Raw genomic sequence first — 14,927 nt, 5'->3', positions numbered from 1 at the left:
ACATCAAAAATCAAAACCCCCTACTGTTTGCTGTGACGAGTTGAATTTTTTTTTTAAATACATTAATTACTTAAAAAGCCACCCGTGGCTTTTACAAAATAATTTAATCAGAAAATGTGTCCTGTGCACAGAGAGCACCCAGGCTGTTCTTTTTTGGTGTGTGACCAAGTGGAGGGATGGTCTTATCCCATTCAAAGGCCTGGCCAAATCTGAGACAGTGAGCCCAACTGTTTACAAGGGCCAAAGTGTGCCTTTAATTAATTTTTGCAGGTTGACATTTATTTTATTCATCAAATTATTGCAGTAAGAAATTCCCACTGTGTGCAGAAAGCAGCCAAGCAGTTGATTATTCTTATCTACCCAAGTGGAAGGATACTTGTATTGTAACTGTGGACAGATCGGTGTTAATGTATGCGATGGCTTACATGAGGACAGTACGTTTAAGCACTGTAGACTTTCACAAGGCTTTCAGGCTCTCTTGGCTCACACTCACCTCAATTTGTTCAATGGACGACTCACATTATCTCAAACATATTTTAATCACTTTGGGGATGTTCTTGTTCTTGTTTATAACGTCCACGTTATTTGTTCGTGTTTGTTTCATATTATTTCTACTGACGTTGCCTGGTTGCCACAGAGTATCTCTGATTTGTGTTTACAAACAAACAAAATAGAAAAAAACAAGAAAACAAACAAAAAAAAGCAACATATGCAACAACACACATACAAAAAGAGCAGAGCTCTGTGGAAAATTCAGTACACCACACCAAGCAATGAAAGATTTTCTCCCAGATTTAATCATCTCAAATCACACATGTTCAGACCTACTCATTGCTTACTCTACATAGAACAAATGGACCATTCTGTATCAGTAACATATTTACATTCACAAAAAAACTTTTACAAAAATCACACCCAAATTAACAGCATCAAAATATGTGCAAAAAAATAAATATTATCATCTTGCACAAAAGAAATCAAAACAAGGGGAGAAAAATAGTCCAAAGCATTACATTGAAGACATGTATTGAAATTCATACTGATTTAATCACTGGATAGTTTCTCTTTAGTAGCACATCACAAACTTAGTGAGCACATACCCAAAAAGACAGTTCAAGTCTAAACTAACAACTTGATACATCCCTGGTTAATGAGAACCATTCTGGCAGACACACACACACAGTCAGTATCAGCAGATGTCAGACGTCCATGTTGCACCATTTACTAATCACCTTCAAAGTTGCCAATACCAACTTTCAAAGAACCTAACATTTCTTTCAATGTCTTCTATGAATCAAACTCACCTGAACTCCTAAGGCAGTGGATTTATCGAATTGCAGACAGGTATTTGCTGGGTGGATAGGTTAGCATACAGGTATTTGCTAGGTGAATAGGATGTAAGAGACATTTTTTAAGCCCTAACTCAAAAGTTTCAAATCACCCAGTAACTTTGGCACAAGGTTTACCTCTGTAGTTCATGCACTTCAATTTTTAATTCAAACTTCCTTACCTACAGAAACGCCATACTTCAGACTGACAAGCTTCATGTTTCAAAACATTTTTTCTGCGAAACAATAGACCGTATGAACTGTACTGTGAATAACCCATCACCGTTCAGCCTCAAAGGGAAGCCAAAAATTCACATAATCTTCTCTCCCTGAAAGGTGAAATGCATTCTCCAGAGCCTCTTTTCTGATACACCACAGGCAATTGCCTCTATTTCACTCAGCATCCTTTCAGCCCATGAGGCTTCTGGCCTTCGAGTTGACAGCACCCAGGTTGAAGGCAGCCCTCTGATGATTGGTGCGGTCAGTGAATGCTGTGTGCTTTCATTATGCCTTGCCAGGCTTTTCCATTGCCTGAAACACACATGGAAACATCGGTTAATGAAAAGGCAGCGGTGAAAAACTGCACAATGAACATTTTTCATTATTAAAAGAATGACATTTGTTACTGCAAAGTCCCAGATAAAGTTTACAATAACAACAGCAAATCAGCTGAAACAGATCATAACATGAACAGTTAGTTTTTGTTGCTGCTGTTGTTAAAGTACAGAGTGAGTACAGAGTTTTAATTTAGTCATCATGAGCAACCCACTTGTCTTAAAACCTACTGATTTACCTTCTGAGGACTGTCGATAGTTTGAATGTGTTGCATTGAGATTAATTACAAAATGGGATACAAATTACACTGACTAAAAATCTTGCAAGTAAACTGAGGGGGAAGTGTTCAAAGAAATTCGTTGTAATGACACTGTGTAACTGTGAAATTTTCAAATTACATTCACAAATGTGCAACTCTTAGCTCACCTACTGTTGCTTTTATCTTATAAGTGATTAACAGTTAGAAACTCCTACAGTGAACATCCATAAAAAAAAGTCTAAGTTGTTCACAATACAAGGATTTATCTGTATCTCGCTGGATCCAAAATCAAAGTCTTACTTTCAACATGGTGGTTCCCAATTGTGCGGGAGACAGTGTGACATGCACGCCAGCAGACTTCAGAGACTCGATCTTCTCGTTGGCTCCACCCTTCCCTCCAGCGATGATGGCACCAGCATGACCCATGCGACGCCCAGGCGGAGCAGTCAGTCCAGCGATGAAAGACACTACAGGCTTGGCGTTAGAACCCTGCGTCAGTCAAAATGATTATGAAGTGTCAGTACAATGGAACCCCCCTTTTTTCAGATTTCCTGTTCATTATCTCTTTAAATTTACCTCCTTTTTAACACTTTCGCGACGGGACGCTGATAAATCAGTAACCGCGCTGACACGCCCATGGACGGGACGCGCATTTTTCAGTATCAGTCATACAAGGTACAAGACTCGTGATTGCTTCCCGGTTTTTGAAGATTGCAATAAATTGAGTTGTTTCCCTTGATACACGTGGTTTTCTCTTCCGGCTTGATCAAATTAGTGCAGATTTGCGTGGTGTTTTCGAACAAAAAAAATGAATCGAAGGCGAGCCTTGTCACGGGAGGAGATTCTCCGGATGTTGGATCTTGAGGATCCTGTAGATCATGATACATCGTGTCGTTTTAGCCTCAAGAAAGCGATAATAGCAGTGATATTGAGGAAGAAACAGTCCCGTTGTTGCTAGTACGAGTCGGCAAACTACACGTGGTAGGGGGTGATACTGCTAGACGAACATGTATCTTGGAATCGTGCAGGAGCTATGGGGGCGTGGCAGCACTGATAACAATGGATGGCTGGAGCCTTCTAATCCTTTTGGAAATGTTCATAGGTGTACAGTTGGTACTTTGTTGTGAAAATGTGACTTATATTTAATATGGATTACCTAGACATCATTTGGTGAGTGTTACAGTTTTGTTTCATTTGAGTCAGGATGCTGTGAGTGAATGCGTGATTTGCTTGTTTTTTTCTTTGTACTGTCTCCTTATTTCTGTGTACAATGTTAACAATATTTCAGCTAATTCATAGGTTTTACACCTTGTTTGGTTATAACATTATTTATAATACTTTCTGTTAAAAAATAACTTTTAAAAAAAGCAGTGGAAAATAAAACACACACAAAAAAACGTTAAAAAACACAAATTATCCCCCTTTCACCCCCCTTTGCTAAAACAAATCGCGTGACAAACTTATAAATAGCACGACTGAACTGGGCATCCATTTTTGAATTAGTACACAAAATCTTGTGGTGATTGGACTTAATTCAAGCTTGCTAGACAGATTTCTTTACAGTTACTGATTTTTGGGAAGTTTCTTGGTGGCAAGCTTGGGCAGGCAGGACGTTAACGCCGTGGCAGTGCTAGTCACAATAGTGTTAAGACTCCCTCCATTTTAAGCCCTGATTTTCTCAGATTTTTGGAGGTCTTTAAAGGGGGGTTCCACTACATGCTAACCAGAACAGTGTCTGTTTCACTGATGCAAGGGATAACTATTATTCTCAAATGATCTTCCTAACAAGGAAGAAAGTTATAACTGTCAAATAAGATGCAAATCCACACAAGGATCAAGTCAATTTTAGTTTCATTTCAATACATGTATAACCAAATAAATAATTTAATATACAAAAGTTAAGAAGAAGGAAATAAAGACAGACAAAAAGACAGACAACAGAATCAGCATGGTCATGTCGTCTTTGAGAGGTTCGCTGACAACTGTGGTTTTACACAGAAATGGAACAGTGCCTTCTCTAAGGCTTTAGCAACAAGCAAGCAAGCATAAAACTAGGGCAGAAATATGAGAAAAACAAGAAAGGGTTTCTTACAGTGTTGTGGTTTTTCAAATAATCTGCTGCATTCTCTTCAGCCGAACCACCAATCTCACCAATAAGCACAATTCCTGAAAGAGACACAGAAGTTAAGAACAGATAGTAACATAAAAAAACCCATACAAGAACTTTATGACAAAAACAGCATTATGAGAAACGACTTCAGGTAGAAAGATTTTGTTTAAAATAAAAAATAAAATATCTTATACAATTTGTACACATGTCACGCTTTTAAAATCTAAAGAAATTCTAATCTTTCATTTCTAAAAATAAACAGAAGAACAGGAAAATAAGACAAATTAGACTGAAAAGTATTGAAGACCAAAAAGAGACGTACAAACACAAACAGGTTTGCAAAATGTTGTCGAAATCTAATAGACAATTAAAAATAAGAAATTGACTTATGCCAAAGACTCCACAAAGGTGTGAACTGACATGGTCAAATATGCACGCCAAGGGAACAGCAGCTACTACACAAAAGGCACAGACAGAGAGAACAAGTGTGGAGCAAGTGGAGACAACTCTTCACCTTCAGTCTGTGGATCAGAAAGGAACACCTCCAAACAGTCGATAAAGTTTGTGCCGTTAAAAGGGTCGCCACCAATGCCCACGCAGAGAGACTGCCCGAGACCTGCTTGTGTTGTTTGGTGTACAGCTTCATAGGTCAGAGTTCCTGACCTCGAAACAATTCCTGCACACATAACGCAACAAAGTCAGTCAAAAATAATTACCCTGAACTTTTTTTTAATCTTGAGTATGAAACAATTTTAACCAGGAAAAAAAGTAGTTTCAAAGTAAACCCATTTGGAAAAGCAGCACATTGCAGACTTTATTTAAAAAGTTAATGCTCAAAGGGTTCGACATTTGTACTGAGCACGAGACATTCTTCTCTCAAAAACAGGCTCCCTCTGTAAACTTTACTCATACGATGTATTTAGGAAAAATGAAAAATGCTTACCTATTTTTCCCTTCTGGTGTATATGGCCTGGCATAATCCCAATTTTACATTCACCAGGCTGCAATATAGAAATAATATGTGTGGAAGATCAATTGCTGCATAAACAATTCAAGCTCTTTAGCATAAACTCACGAAATTCAGCAGAAGCAAATTCAATGTCTCAACCAAACGGGAAAGAGCGACAGCCAAAAAGAGAGATAGGGAGGAATGACAGGAGGGAAAGTCGGAGCTAGGGGGAAATGAAAACTTTGAAAGACACAAACAAAGGACAAGGGAGAAATTGGAACTAAAAGGAAAAAAGAGATAGAAATTGAAGGTGAACAGACACGTAACAAACACAAATTTAAGCTTCATTTTACACTTACAGGGGTTCCACGGCTCCGCTATGTCTAAACCTGACACTGAAAAGCCTAGAATCCTTTAACCAGAACACTTATGGTGCAAGTTTTGAAACCTAGACCTTTGTCTGAGACTAAAACAGGAAATCCCTTATAATTTAAACTTTTTCACAACCCGGAAATCAGGAATAAACCCAAATAAACTGCCATTCATTACCTTGATGATACCTGGACAGTTGGGCCCAATAAGCCGCGTCTTGTTCTGCCTGACCAGACGATGCTTTACTTTCACCATGTCTTGCTGGGGGATGCCCTCCGTGATGCAAACCACCAGGCCGATTTCTGCCTCGATCGCCTCCAAAATGGCCGCCGCAGCGAAAGGAGGTGGTACGAAAATCACTGTGGCCGTAGCACCAGTCTTATCAACTGCCTGTGAAAATAGAACAACAGTAGTAGAATGTTACGTTGTCTCCTACGGATTTGGCAATGTTTTATTGTAAGGAAAATGTATGAGAACATGTCACACACATTCACTTGCTCTCCCTTTGAAAAGGCAAAAAAAGAAGTGGTTGTACCTGTACCCTGAAACTCAATTTTGTACCAAGGAAACATGCCCATCCTAAAAGGCATGCTACTTTTAAACCTTTGTGGTTATAGATCATGCAACATACTCCAAATATATAACAGAATCATACACATCTGGCAGACACCCATTATTTACATCACTTTAAACAGGGTTTTTTTATGCCACGAATGACACATAAAAAGTGTGTCGGTCTGTCTCTCTCTCTCTTTCTCTGACAGTTCAATGCCTGATTTCTCCCAAAACCACAACTTCCAAGTCGACTCACCTCTTTGACAGAGTTGAAGACTGGCCGATCCAGGTGTTTACTGCCTCCTTTACCTGGAGACACTCCCCCAACCACATTGCCGCCATACTCGATGGCCTGTTGACTGTGAAATGTGCCCTGAATAAAACAAAGGGCACACATACACCAACACACAAAAGAACCAATCAATCCCTCAACAACTACTCTCCCCCTCAAAAAACAACAACCCCACCCACAAATATAGCAAAACCAATAGCAGCTGAAGTGTAATCATTTGATTAAAACTTGCATCAAATCAAGGTCAACAAAGACTGACATTTCAACATATGTTGAGCAGTTGCACAAAATGCGCTTAATAACTGCAATATATACATATTCGTTGTGCAAAATTGGATGACTTCCTTACACTTAGTGTAACAGTGTTTTACTTAAACTACATGTACCATATTTCAATGCATAGCTGTCCGTGCTCAAAATGAGTCAAATGGCCTTCACCAGAACTGGAACCATGAAAGTTTCCCTGCAGAGAATAGACACTTTACAGTGGAACCCCCCCTTTAAAGACCTCCACAGTCTGAGAAAATCAGGTCTTAAACAAGAGGGAGTGCATTTACAGACGTAATGAACAGAAAGTCTGAGAAAACAAAGTCTTAAATAAGTTAAAAGGGGGGGGGGGGGGGGGTTCCACTGTATCTACAGTCTGAAAGATAAAGAGTTTGGATTACTTTCTGAAATTGATTCCCAGAAGAAAAGAAAATGGTTCATTGGAGGAGAGGACGCCACATAATAATTTTAAAGGACACATTCTTTGGTCCACTGCTGTGCAAATTTGACTGAAACCTACATACATGTCATAAAAGCACACCTGCATTACAAAACTGTTGCAGAAGCAAGGAGTGTCTGCTTGTCATAGTGTTCCAGGGATGGTAATTTCCGGTATTTTACCGATTGAGATTCGCCAATACCGATAACAAAAATGGGTGCTCGGTCAGACGTATCGATTGTTAATTGGTTTGACGGGGTAAAAATAAAGAGTGGAAAATAATCCTTTGCAGAGAATCCATGGTCTGTACAAGAGAGAGAGAGAGAGAGAGAGAGAGAGAGAGAGACAGAGAGAGAGACAGAGAGAGAGAGAGGGGAGTTGCATGGCTTGTTGTGACAGGTGTCATGTTGATACAATGTTTGCCATTGTCTCATGAAAAACAAATTGATGAGGCTTGGTGTCGCAAGGTCATATCAAACCAACAGCAGGATGCTAAAGCCCGCATGCGATCATACTGAAAAATCCTGTACACACACCAGCTCCGCTCTTTGCTCACACATTTAATAACTTGAATTTATTGCACAGAAAATGTCTGCCTGTCAATGGCATTGATAAACATTGATTTAGTCATTGTTTGACTGGTTGCCTTGGCAGGTTGACCAATTTTCGTGAGAGCATTGTGGTCAGCTCATGATGTCATACCGGTTTAAAAGATATCTAGCGCGATCACTGTATTCAGTGTTTCACTTTCAGTCAGGTGATGCATCACTCACAGTCACAGCTTTGGTCATTATAAGTTTTGAATACAGATTATAGGAGTATATTACTCATGTCTCAAAAGCACATGCAGGATATGACTGCCATTTCTTTGTGCAAGGCCTATAATAGTGCCAATCCTACATATTTTCTTTTGTATTGTCTAAATGCAAACTACAGATTATGTGCACCATCAATTGCCAGACACATCACTTACATCTATAACAATAACTTCGCTCAGCAACTACTAACCTGCTTTCCAGTGAAACCTTGGCAGATAAGTTTGGTGTGTGAGCCGATCAGCAGGTTCTGTCGTGTGGCTGTGTAGATGCTGCGCATATGCTGGCGCCCACCCAGGGCTAGAGAAAAAGAAAGTTTTTGGTGCAGCATATGAAATGGACTAGTTCAAACTTTAATGGCATTCATTTTTGGCAGTGGCTACGGTTACACCTTTTTAACGGCATAGTCTAGCTCTGCTATTCTATAGTTTCGCCACTCTTTCCACTCTTTTGAGGTTGTAAACCAATTTAAGGATTCTAATGTTATGCATCATTGCTGTTGTAATGGCTGTGCTCTTCTGTGACACAAAGGAGTTATTGCAACTGTCCCATGAGCATTTTGCAAGAAATACCCGAGTTAAATGTTAGCTCACTATTTTTCATGCATTTACAGTCTTACACAGAAAAACAACATAGATGGTTGAAATTGAAAGTGATTCGAAGATGCTAGTAAAGATGATGTTTGTTATTTATGATACTGATAGAGACAGTGGAGTTGTAATGAACGATTGTTGTTGACAAAACTATATATATATATATATTATATGACTATGAAATAGGAAAAGAGAAACTAATGGTTCTCTGGTGCTTGCATGGTTTGTCTGGGGAGTGCATATTATTTCTATTATAATGTATCTGGTTGTTGTTACTAAAATGTTAACTATTACTATTAGTATTAATGCCTGCAAAATGTTAACTATACTGTTCAAAAAAAGAAACGCATAGTTGCTACTTGCCAAATTTGTTTTATTTGTCGAAAAAATTAACAGAAAATCCAATATTTAGATTATTTGTTTGAAATTTGGTATGGACACAGTTGAATGCACACACAGTTCATTTGCATCTTCAAATCAATCAGTCAATCAATACGATTGGGTGCCGAGGCTGTCAAGTCAGTAGGGGGTGTGACTGCCTTGAGCAGCAACAACTGCCCGGCACCTTCTGGGCATGGACTGGATCAGATGCCGGATATCTTGCTGTGGGATGGTGTCCCACTCCTCCTGAAGTGCCTGCAATAGATCGCGGTGATTTGCCGGCGCTTCTTCTCGCCTGCGCACACGTCTGTCCAATTCATCCCAGAGGTGTTCTATCGGGTTCATGTCTGGCGACATGGATGGCCAGGGAAGCACCTGGACATGGTGGTCGGTGAGGAACTGGGTGGTGAGTCGTGCTGTGTGCGGGCGAGCGTTGTCCTGCTGGAATATGGCATCCTGGTCAGCCAGAAGAGGAAGGGCGTGTGGGCGCAGAATTTCCTCCACGTATCGCTGGGCAGTTATGCGCCCTTGGACGTGCACCAGGGTGCTCCTTCCAGCGGTATTGATCGCCCCCCACACCATGACGCCTCCACCACCATGAACGGGTGCCTCATCCACACAGTTGGGCGCGTAACGTTCGTTTACTCTCCGGTAGACCCTCCTCCGACCATCATGTCGCTGGAGCAGGAAGTAGGACTCGTCGCTGAACCACACGTGTCTCCAGTGATTCCGGACGGTCCAGCGAAGGTGCTGGTTGCCCCACTGCACTCGGTTCTGGCGATGGCGGCGGGTGAGGACAGCTCCTCTGTGAGGTCTGCGAGCTCTCAAACCAGCTTCATGCAGGCGGTTCCGCACGGTCTGGTCCGATAATCGGTGTGGCCCGGGGAGAGCCTGGACAGAAGATGAGGCCGACAGGAAACGATTCCGGAGGTGGCGGAGCCGTATGAAGCGGTCGTGAGCAGCAGTTGTCGCCCTTGGTCTTCCCGCTCGTGGCAAGTCAGCAACGGAGCCAGTGGCTTGAAACCTGACCCACAGTCTACTGATGGTGCTCTGGGACACGTGGAAGTGCCTGGCGATTGCACTTTGACTTTGGCCTGCTTGTAAACGACCCAATGCAATTTGGCGGTCTTCTCTGCTCAATCGGGCCATCTTTCGTCGCTGAATTGTCGTCTGATTTCTTTGTGGCGAACAATCCGCTTTTATGGGTTTTGGAAGACATGGTGAGAGCTCAATATTCCCCGAGTTTCACGAGATTACACTGAAGCATGACGAGTGGTCATGCCAAATGAGCAATTTTGACATTGTAGCCACTGATAACGCATGCGTCACGTGCAGAGCTCACTTGTGGCAATGGACGAAAGGTCGACGACCAGATAAACATTTTCTGCAGTTTGGTGGATATCCTTGTAGCCATATAACGAAATTAACCAAATATTACAAGCTATGCGTTTCTTTTTTTGAACAGTATATAACTATAAGTATTAATGCCTGTATTGTATGATGAATTGAATTCGATGTTTTAATATGTATTGGGTTTAAAAGTCCTAATGTATTATTATAATACAGTATGCCTATTGTTAGTTGTTTAATTTGTTGCCCTACAGTCTATGTTACATCTTCGTTCTGTTTTAGATCCGTACGCTTTTATGCAAGTTCTGTTTTATTGTCAAGACTTTTTTTCATGTGTAACTATGTGTCTATTACTATCTTTTGTATTTTTCATCTTTTTAAAAACAAATTTTCTAGATTATCTTATTCGTATAACTATAAGTTAGTATAAGTGGTCGTTGTCTATGAATTTTGTTAAGTCCTAAAAAAAAAAATAGGTGTGGTTACGGTAACCCGACCTACCCTATTTTTAGGGGCCGATCCTATAACTTTTTATTACATTTGTCAACACAAAAAAAGAAAAAAAGAAAACGAGTGCAGAAAACGCAATGAAAGCGAAATCGCCCGAGTCGCACACTTATTTCCCTGTCAAGTAGGTTTAATTTGTACACATTAGAAAAAAAAGTTTTAAAAAAAAACAAGTGATTGCCTACCTTCCTACCCTATTTTTTTTGGCTATGTTACCGTAACCACACCAATTTTTTTTTTTAGGCCTAATGCTTGTAATTGTATGTTATTTCTTACGAGCAAACTTTTTATATGTAAAATGTTGAATGTTAATGTCTAATGTAAAGCACCATGAGACTGCCATTTGGCGGTGAACAGCGCTATAAAAGAATGTTTTATCATTATTATTATTAATCTTTTTTAAACTACAGTTTCTCAGAGACAGAAGGCTGACAGTTTTTTTATCGCTGAACAATCGGAACGAACATTGACACAATGACAGGATTGACCAAGAAATACAGCCGAGAAAAATAATGCCATGGACTGGAGCTAAAAATAAAGTTTTGGCATAACCAATGAACCATAGTGTGGTGGAGCAGAATTATGCCGTTCTGGCGTAACCACAGAATAGCCGAGCTGGATTACGCAGTCCACAAAAAAAGCGTAACCATAGCCACTGCGTACATTTTGTCCCAGCTAAGAAAAGAGTTCCAGTAATCCACCACTTTTTATTTTGTTTTATGTTCTGAGCTCTCCTCTCTCTTTGAGATTAAAACTGCATGTCATGGAGTGACAGCTACCAGTAAGTTCGTCACACGGTAGATTCGTCACCGGTCCCTCCCTCTCTCTCTCTATTGTTTATTCTCTCTCTCTCTCTCGCGCGCGCTCTCTCTCTCTCTTTCTTTCTCTCTCGCTCCCTCTCTCAGACTACAGGCTGTTGAGCGGAACTGCTCAATGAGTAGATCTCGCGTTTTAAAATAACAACGCTCGGACTGTGCCGTGTGAAAACTGCTCAACTCCAGTTATCTACGTAATTAACACAAGACCACTATATAATGATGGACAAACTGGCAGTTGGCATAACAGCTCCAGATTCGCTATGGATACTGCAGTCGATTGTATTGTGTGTCAGGTGGCGGTCACCAGTAGACAAGACTAAGGCCTTGCTCTGTGCCGATGGGCCATGTGGCAGATGGCAACACCGCATCTGTGGCATTGGTATTGACCGTGCAACTTATAGGCATGCCGTGAGGGGAGATATTGAACTGGACTGGCGATGCCAGGACTGTGTGGCAGTGGCACAGTCAGAACTGTCTCTGACACAGCAGGCTGAGATGGAAGTTGGTGGGGTTGGTGGCGATGATGAGTCAGATGCAGACAGTGATGACGAGCCCGATAGAGACGGTGCACTGGCAGAGCTGTACCTGTCTCAGCACCCTGAGACTATGATGGGTGGTGGTGGTGGTGATGATGAGCCTGATTCAGACACTTCAGAGCCTTCGTTTGCTGTTCCCATGGAACAGGAGGAGCCGTCCCTGCTTGACGAGCCTGTGGTGTCAGATGCCATAGATGATAATGATCAGGGTGATGTCACGTTTGAGGTCATTCCGAGAGCTACCAAGAGGGGTCATCCGTTGCTGGTGGATTCCGACAGGTACACATACGGTGTACATAGGCAGGGCCGTGATGTCGTTACATGGCGCTGTACCACACTAAATGTTTTAACATAGAGGGGGAATCGAGACGAGGGTCGTGGTGTATGTGTGTGCGTCAGTGTGTGTGTGTAGAGCGATTGAGAGTAAACTTCTGGACCGATCTTTATAATTATAAAATATTTGTGAACTGATAGTAAGAAAGTGTGCTTCAGTTGAATGACATGTTTTGTATGCTTCACTTGTATGACAGAATCATTGATGGTACCTGATTTGAAAATAAAGTTGTTTAGGTGTGGACATTTGGAATTTGTTTGAGATTCATCTCTCTCAGTCTCTCTCTCTCTCTCTCACACACACACACTCTCTCTATCTCTCTATCTGTCTCTCTGTCAGTCTCAGTCTCTCCCTCTCTCTCTCAGTCTCTCTCTTTCTCTCTCTCTTTCTCTCTCTCTCTCTCTCCCTCTCTCTCTCAGTCTCTCTCTCTCTCAGTCAGTCTCTCTCTCTCTCTAAAAAATGTGAATCTTGAATCTCTCCCACAAATCAAACATCTGAAAGCATAAGCTCTAAGCATAAACAGCCGCCCACCCTGCCGGTAACTTCGTCACCGGTGACGAATCTACCGTGTGACGAACTTACTGGTAGCCGAGTGACAGCTATCGTATTCATGCATGTCATTGTGTGGTAAATCTAAAATGTGCTAGTGTAAGAGGAATTGTAGGAGTTGTGTTGAAATAGTTATAATCTTTGATAAAACGGGGAGGAATGTGAGAGAAACCGTGACTATCAAAAGGGTTGTGAATATCAAGACAGCAGACGTAAATAATATAGGGAAGAAATGACGCAATGGAAATGACGTGCAGATTCTCGACTAAGGAAAGATCGCAGTTTATCAGAGAAATCAGAACCAGACAGACGTTACGTCGCCCCGCAAGGGATCCTCCGTATCAAGTAAGCCTCTTGGTAGAACATGGTCGCCAGTGCTTAGCTTGCTGTTCCAGTAGAACATGGTCGCTAGGGACGGACGGCCATACTTGTCAAGGACTTACCATGGGGTGATCACGTAAAACCCGTGTAAAATATGACACTAGGTAAGTAAAGTTCATAATAATATTGTTATGGGGTACTTTCTTCCCTCTGATCTAGTGATACTGAGTATAGTAATAATACTACAGTACTAATAATATGGCCAAAAAAAAAATAGGTGTGGTTACGGTAACATAGCCAAAAAAATAGGGTAGGTAGGTAGGCAATCACTTTTTTTTTTTTAAACTTTTTTTTCTAATGTGTACAAATTAAACCTACCGTACTTTCCGGGTGACAAGGCGCTTTGTTATCTAAGACGCACCCCCTTCTTTTAAAAAAAAAATTGTAATCCAGTCACCCATTGGAGGCAGGGGGCCAATATAGGGCCACCAAAATGACCCAGTTTTTGCCATGAGAGGTGGTTCCCCTGTCATATCTGAGAGAGGAAACACTTCCTGCATCGGGGTCAGTGACCGGTCAGTGACCAAAGGCATTGTGATAGCTGGGTGGCCTTGTTAAAAGACACGACCTTCTTCCCAGGGGTCAATGACCCAGTTTTTGCCATGAGAGGTGGTTCCCCTGTCATATCTGAGAGAGGAAACACTTCCTGCATCGGGGTCAGTGACCGGTCAGTGACCGAGTTTAACAGAGTGGAAATCTGTGTGTGCGGCCAGATCAAAGGCAGGGCAGTACCTAGTAGTTGAAACATGCATTATCACAAGTTGTTTGACTGGTACTCAAGCGGTCTCTTTGATTTTTTTCGTATTTCATACACGGATTAGGCGCTTCGTTATACAAGACGCAGGGGTCGAACTCGAGGAAAAAAGTCGCGCCTTATGACCCGGAAAGTACGGTACTTGACAGGGAAATAAGTGTGCGACACGGGCGCTTTCGCTTTCATTGCGTTTTTTGCACTCGTTTTCTTTTTTTTCTTTTTTTGACAAATGTAATAAAAAGTTACAGGGTCGGCCCCTAAAAATAGGGTAGGTCGGGTTACCGTAACCACACCTATTTTTTTTTAGGCCTATCCAGTGTGTGGTGACATCCCCGCTGCTCCCAAGGTTTCCAACAAACTACACATGCTAACCTCACCAGCAAGCTTCTACAATTCTAGTATAAAAACAACTGTTTGAAAAGCTTTTGTTAAGTAAATCTCAATTGTTTTAATGTTATTCTGAACTTTGGAACAGTTTGCAATGCTCAGCAAAAGGAAGATGCACTAGTTTAGTTGTTATCAAGTGCTATATCAGACGTCTCGTGTTGTACTGCCTTCATCTGTGCTGAAAACCGATATTTGCCAACAAAGCCAAATCAGGGTCGTCAGCATAGACTATAAACAAACAGATGACAAAACGACAGCCCTTTTAACGAATTGCATGTTGCATGAAAGTGATAGGAAAACGTTTTACCAGTCAACCTTGCAAGCACCTTGCCTGAACACGCCATCTTGGAAGTTGGGGCCGAGACCGGTAACCAATGAAATGAGTTGTGACATTTC

General features: G+C 41.4%; 1 protein-coding gene across 1 annotated transcript; it reads right to left on the bottom strand.

Moving 5' to 3' along the window:
• Window positions 1–776: 776 nt before the first annotated feature.
• On the bottom strand, window positions 777–14,922 carry LOC138981816 (succinate--CoA ligase [ADP/GDP-forming] subunit alpha, mitochondrial-like). Its single transcript, XM_070354894.1, has 9 exons — window positions 14,839–14,922; window positions 8,135–8,241; window positions 6,385–6,501; window positions 5,751–5,963; window positions 5,196–5,253; window positions 4,767–4,928; window positions 4,235–4,308; window positions 2,443–2,631; window positions 777–1,859 (listed from the first exon to the last, which is right to left on the bottom strand). The coding sequence occupies exons 1-9, from the start codon at window positions 14,873–14,875 to the stop codon at window positions 1,833–1,835; spliced, it is 984 nt and encodes a 327-aa protein (XP_070210995.1). The 5' UTR covers window positions 14,876–14,922; the 3' UTR covers window positions 777–1,832.
• Window positions 14,923–14,927: the final 5 nt, after the last annotated feature.

The sequence above is a fragment of the Littorina saxatilis genome, linkage group LG12 (assembly GCF_037325665.1).
Source record: "Littorina saxatilis isolate snail1 linkage group LG12, US_GU_Lsax_2.0, whole genome shotgun sequence".
Taxonomy (NCBI): Eukaryota; Metazoa; Mollusca; class Gastropoda; order Littorinimorpha; family Littorinidae; genus Littorina; species Littorina saxatilis.
The sequence above is the reverse complement of the archived record's forward strand: the minus strand, read 5'-3'. Positions and strand labels throughout refer to the sequence as shown.

What these genes read in the sequence shown, in the direction of transcription:
- LOC138981816 (XM_070354894.1), bottom strand. Translation starts at nt 14,875, where the DNA reads ATGGCGTGTTCAGGCAAGGTGCTTGCAAGGTTGACTG. An exon ending in AAGGTTTCACTGGAAAGCAG is followed by an intron (nt 6,502 to 8,134) that starts GTTAGTAGTTGC and finishes TGTTTTATTCAG; the next exon opens with GGCACATTTCACAGTCAACA. An exon ending in TCTTCAACTCTGTCAAAGAG is followed by an intron (nt 5,964 to 6,384) that starts GTGAGTCGACTT and finishes CTATTTTCACAG; the next exon opens with GCAGTTGATAAGACTGGTGC.